General features: G+C 39.0%; 1 protein-coding gene across 1 annotated transcript; it reads left to right on the top strand.

Annotated features, from left to right (window-relative positions):
* Positions 1-1,625: 1,625 nt before the first annotated feature.
* LOC147981151 (uncharacterized) lies at positions 1,626-2,288 on the top strand. Its single transcript, XM_087517039.1, has 3 exons — positions 1,626-1,698; positions 1,782-2,098; positions 2,184-2,288. The coding sequence occupies exons 1-3, from the start codon at positions 1,626-1,628 to the stop codon at positions 2,286-2,288; spliced, it is 495 nt and encodes a 164-aa protein (XP_087373165.1).
* Positions 2,289-6,539: the final 4,251 nt, after the last annotated feature.

The raw sequence follows: 6,539 nt of genomic DNA, 5'->3' as shown, positions 1-6,539 counted from the left end.
AGTGCACTAAAATTGGCCCTGGGCCCCCCTGACTTCTCCCTGGGCCAGGTATTATTATGTAGTAATTTGCCAATCCATTCATTTGAAGCCGATGATAAATGACTGCACTGCACTAATTCCCTTTTTTTCAGATCCGTCACCATTCTCAGATATGCTACATACGCTCCGTTTGGGATTCAAAGACTGATGCAAATACCTCCTCATCAAAGAAACCAGTTATTCCATCCAAAAAAACAACCGTTATAGATAGCCCTCAACCTGGTTTTGCTGGAACTTCTTCATTCTTGACTAACATCCCTACGCCTTCGAAATTCAGCAGCATCCTCAAGTCTAACTACCCACAATTGGTAAACATCTAACATTGTTTTTTAAACCACTCCGCACCACCACAAATGTATTCCCACTACCTATATAATTCAAGTTTATTTACAGGCACATTCTGAGTTGTGCATACTCCTCAATCAGCACAATGTTGTTTCCTTTAAAGCCTGCAATGAATTGAAGCGATCCGTTCATGAAGAGAACACTCGATTTATTCACATCCTTGTGTCCACCTTATCTAAAAGTTACCTCTGTTGCATGCTCCGTGGTACAACATGCATTGCACAAGAACAGCAGCCAGCTGAAACCCCTCTTATATCTAATTTGTACTGTCATTCCAAGCAACAGTCTAAGTCTGAAGGTAACTATTATACTAAAAAACATTAGTGATCACAAGTTTCACATGTTAACACACCTTCTTCCATGTTAGGTGCCACCTTCGCAGCACCAAAGGATAAACATAAGGTTGCCACTTTGTCTCACATTATCAATGAGGTCACACCCTCACACAAGAAAAGCAAGATAAATTGTAAGTCACTAATTTTGTTCGTTGTCATCCAGTGGTATGCACTAATTCGTCACTATTTTATTATTTTTTAACCTCCCCTCTCCATGTTATGCTTCCAGCATATGACGCCGATGACGATGTTACCCCCAAGAACTCAAAATTGCAACCACAACCTGAAGAGTCAAAATGTTGGGCTGACAGCCTAATAGGCGGCATCCTCATGTTCACCGATGAGATAGACCCCCTGAAGATGTTGTCCTATTTGCTTAGATCTCACCATTCAAGCCCACCCCCATATCTACCTTGCACACCTCTTATGCTGGTTCTCATTGGACTGATGGTAGATTACACATTCATCCACCAACTGACGTTCTAATCGCTATTGACTCATATCTTCGAAACTACCCAGCAAGTGAACTTAGCTGGTATGGCATATCCCTTATTTTTGTTTCAATAATTTGTCATTTATTTCAGTTGTCCTGATCCTATTTCTTTTGTCACAGCCCGTGGATTACACATGCCAGTCCCCATTATTGCTCTCTTACTGGTAACACTATCGCCGACCAGTTGTATGGATGCAAGCTTCTTGATCAAGAAGCTTGTTGTCTCATATTTCGCCGTTTGAATCAGATTGATAACCATTCGCTATACCCTGGATCCACCCCCAAATGGCGTTGTTACATCGAAGCTGATTTCTCGGTATGACATACTTATTGTTCTTTTCGCTTCAAAATCTCAATTCTAAATAACCAATTTTTTTATTGCTAAAGACAGTTGTACTCGCTGGAGATAATGTATGGGACATGGTATCTATTCAGAAACAATTCATCCCACAAAATATAAGCCAACAACTCCCGAACACGCGCCTAGTAAATATCTCATCTTAAAACGTTCCACTTCTGCATAGGAAGAAAAATTATTAACATTTTCATTTTTAAGTTCATTATCCCAGCCTACCTTCAGTATGGATGGAGTGTGTATTGTTGGGACATGAAGAGGAAGATCATCCACATGTGCGATCCACTGGCTGATGCATGTTCTTACACTGCCCAAAAAGCCAGCCATGTAATTATTGCTGACAACCTTCACAATGCCCTCTTCACCTGTTTGAACAAGTTTTTCAAATCATGGCATGTTGAATCAGCTAATTGGAAGAAAAATTTCCAGTTTCTTTCCGCCACATTGTTTGACCGCAATGAGAGTGGCGACTGTATGATTCAAATGGCTCGTTACTTCAACGGCATCGGTCTTGCTACAAAGCTAAACAATGTAAGTCAACTCCCTCTACTATATTTTATACATTTATATCTTCAGCATCATGCTCACATCCCCCCTGTTTCATTGCAAAACTCAGGAAACACTTGTTCATGAGAAGAAACTCATGGTGGCCGAGTTACTGCAGTTAGATGGCAACCTCGCCAGCCTCCGAGCAACGCTCAAAACAATCTTGCATGGATAGTATAAGGAAGAATAGTTCTTTGAACAAGTATTCCGTGATGTACGCACGTTAACTATATCCAAATTCCATCTTAATTTTATCTTCCAGCACTATATTTACCGAACCATGTAACGGGTATTCGAATCTACCCCCTGTTTTAAGGATTTATTAGTATTGTTCAAGTATTTATTCCCATCTTCACAATATGCCTTATTTGTTATCTCCTAATTGTATGTATCTTTTTCCTGCAGATGTTAGTAGGCTGCCACAAAGCTAGAATAATTTAAGTTTTCCAGTGACGAAATATCAATTTTACCACTTAACCCTGTAACATTATTCTTAAGTCTCTCCACCAGTTCCTTTCAGATCCCCGAGCAGCAAACCACCCTTGTTTGCCCCACCATAGCACCTAAAGTTGGTTCTACCAATCAGCAGCCAACACCAAAGCCTCACCTCACTCACCATGACACTACTCCCAGCCACTCAAACCACCTACCCCCTAGTCATCCCACCACTTCGGCCTTACAGATCTGGCATTGTGCACTTCTCCTCACTTCTCCTCTCCTCTCAGATCTTCATTTCTTCTCCCCTTCCCCTGTCCCCTGCAATATACAACAGTTGCTTAGCAGCCTCATCTTCCCCTTCCTAAACGAATCCCCCTATTGCATCGCAGGCCTCCTCATCCAAGATGCCTAGTGATCTGCCCATTGGTTCAAGATTGCTAAGATTTGCAGACCCCCTCCAGCCCCTTGTGAGTCCCCTAACTTTATTCCTAGATGTCAATCATGTTTATTATCAGAATAATATATGTACTATTCAGTTCATGTCTTTGCAAAATTCTTACTATTGCCAGTCCACGATTTAACAAATTTCTGGCAATATTGCTTCATTTTTTCCTCATTCATTTACTCTCAAAAATTGACTATTTTCTGTTCAGGAATGCTTACCATAAAACACTTTGCATGCCCCAAGGGGCAACATGTTAAATATTAGATTTCTGAAGCATACCAACAAACAAAACCCCCCCATCCTTAGATGGTACAACTCAATTTTTCTTAGCTCGCAGATAAGCACTCCATATATGCAGCCATGTCTACATGTTGCAGTTTTTCCACATGTCAGCATATTTCAGTACCATGATGAAGCCTGATACATATTCAAACGCAAAATAATACACACATATCACTTCTACATACTTGTTCCTCTAATCCATTGGAATATAGACTTCAGGCGCAAGGATGCCTTTTGGCGGGTATCCTTTGTTCCCTTTCATTCCTAGAACCATCTGCAGGTCATTGGCCTTTAGTTGTTTATTCAACTCCTACAAGAAGTAAACATTAGATATATTAAATTTCTAGCCGGAATTATTATAAATATGATATAACAACCATATCTAAAAAATTATTTTTTTGAAAGACAGGCAAGTAGGGGAAGAACTTGCTTTTGATCTCCCTTTCACTAGTGATTTCCCGTCGAAGTATGTGAAATGGTGCACCATGTCGAACGCAGATTTTTCACTGCGTAAACGAAACTAGTTGTTATTAACCAGAAAGTTTTCATATAAGCATAACAAAATAGTAGTAAACAATTAACTTACATGCTGGCTGGCCCATGAAGTTTCGGGTGTATGTTAACTTCTCGGGGACCACTTCCCAGCCCTTATAGAACTCTCTTGCACACTTCGCTAATCCATTAATCAGCTTGTCACAAATGCCACTGTGTTTTCCAGCAGTTGTTCCTCTCCAATGCATGAACTCCTTGGATCAAGGACATGCACAATGCATTCGCTCATGTCAATAGCATACAATGTCCAGTTATTGTTCTTTGTCTCTTATAGGCGCTATTATCTGAAATAACCGGTCACACAACTTACTTCATATCAAAACAAATCTTACGACTACAAACTTTGGATTGCAAGTACAAACAATTTACTTACCATCCTGCAGCACGGCAGATCATACCCCCAAACCTCACTTGTGAACATTTCTTTCACCTTTGAATGCGCAAGATAATTTTTATCATACACCACAAGCTCCTAAACAAATATGAAATTGTCATTATTAGCAAGGAATCGTCTCTTCCTAATTTGTTTTGCCCCATAGTTTTTAATAACTCACCGCCAAAGAGGTAGAAAGATGTGCCTCCAACGGTTTCGTTGTGCAGGTGTCATCCAAGTCAGCTCAACCACCCACATCATCCTAATCACCACAGCAAATCCTCTATAAGTCAGTCCACATGGACTAGTAAACCGATCTACAAATTTATCCCCAGTCATCTCCAGCAAATCAGGCTCCTCATGCTTGAACCAAGTGCTACAACCACAGTTTTCACCAGTGTCAGTCAAACTCCCATGCAAATTTCTAATACATGTTACATAATCAAACTTAGTTCCTGAAAGCTTACCGAGGACGCGTTCCCAGGAATGATTGCTTCATGTTCCTCAACCCCACGTTTGCCACTGCGTGCCTTATCTCCTCATAGCATTGCCCTAGTGCAAAAGGCGAGATTGCAAAAACAACTTTCTTCCTACGTTGTCTCACATATACACATTTCCTTTTCGCTGGCTCGAAAACTATTTCCTCCACTCTAGTCATATCAGAAGCCTGCCTTTTCTTCTGATTAAGCGCCACCTCATTTGTCTGGGCTACAAACTGTCCTTCATCATATGTTGGGATGTTCAAATCTGGTATATCAGCTGTTGTATTCAGATGTCAGTACATTATATATATGAAGCATAATTCATAGTGCTACCATATAAACTACAAGTGTTGGTTTAGCAAAAGTTTTACCATTTATTCTTTGTGTTAAATATGCTTGCGCAAACACAGACATTGGAACAAATACCCCTTTTCTTTCATACCACTCATCCAGTCCCAACTTGTTACTGGGTAATTTTTTTAGAGGTCCCATGCAATAATTGGAAAAACCACCCTTGTCTCCCCCAATGTATTTCAAATTAATTCAGTTGCACCCATCAACTTTTGAATGGAATTACATTCCACTCATCTGTCTATCATCATCACATAACTTACCAAGTAAGCTTTTCCCAGTGCCATCATCCACTTTCTCCTTCCCTTTACTTTCCTTCAGAAAAGTAGCAGACTCTTTCCGCCATAGAATAAAATAAAATGAATAAGTTTGAATGTTAAATTATTCATGTTGTCCCAGAACACAAAACTATGTTTTATCATTTATCTCAACACTTTTCGATGTAGGAATTAAAACCCCTCTAATAATCCCCCTATACATTAGTTGTTGCGTAAAAAAATTGTTGAAAGCAGTTTTTCATACCTGCCACACTGTTGTCTTTTGAAGCACCTATCCCTTTCAATAACTGCATGATTTCTGTCTTCAAACCTGTCAAACACTCTGCAACTTACTTATGTCCGTTTTAATGCAGCTGTAATTCTATTTTTTTATTTACCTTCAATCAACATATTTCCACTGCCCCTCAAATAACTAATGTTATTTTTCTTGTTCTCCAGTCTGATGTTTATGATGCACTCAAACAACTTTCCAAAATCTTCAACAACCCTACTCTTCTCATTATGTAACTAATTTTCCCTAATCATCCTGGCCATATTTGTGTTAGCCCCTCCTGCTGCCACTAACATATTGTGTAAATTCATGCTATGGTTTGTACCCTCCAATGTCATTCTTTCCGCATGTGCAGTGAACAATGGCATCGCCTGACAGATGTAAACATCAAAATCAGACCATTTCTACTTAGCATTATTCTATTTCAAGACAATTATTTTATTACTTACATTTTTTGTCATTTCCAGAATATCAGCCTCTCCTTCGTAATTGAAGTCTGGCATGCTTTTCTTAGGCTGAATACAAAATAGTTTCACAGTTAGACATTGTATAACAGGATTTATACATGTTAATATACCCCTGGAATAATATAGTTCCTACGAATTGCAACCCCACATATTTTGTGTTATTTTCTTACAAAGGAAGCAATATACTTTTAAGGAAATAAACAAAAGAATAATTGTTGTTCTATCATCCAAATTAATCAGATTTCTTTATTGTATCACAATAGGAAGTCTTTTTTATTCAATGTCGTGCAGTATACCGATTTGTATTCTGTTGCACAGAACTTATATGCTTGTCAAAATCAAAGCCATTCTTTCCACGGGAACTTTAAATCTTTGCCGAGTCTATATCTAGGTCTATATTGCTCGACTGAGTTGTATATACACCTATTTTAAACAATTTTTTACAATCATAGCATAATCCCAATTACATATAAGTTATCACCCATTT

The sequence above is a fragment of the Triticum urartu genome, chromosome 3A (assembly GCF_056163025.1).
Source record: "Triticum urartu cultivar PI428250 chromosome 3A, HENAU_Tu73, whole genome shotgun sequence".
NCBI classification, from domain to species: domain Eukaryota; kingdom Viridiplantae; phylum Streptophyta; class Magnoliopsida; order Poales; family Poaceae; genus Triticum; species Triticum urartu.
Note: the sequence above shows the minus strand (reverse complement) of the source record. Positions and strands in the feature narration are given on the sequence as shown.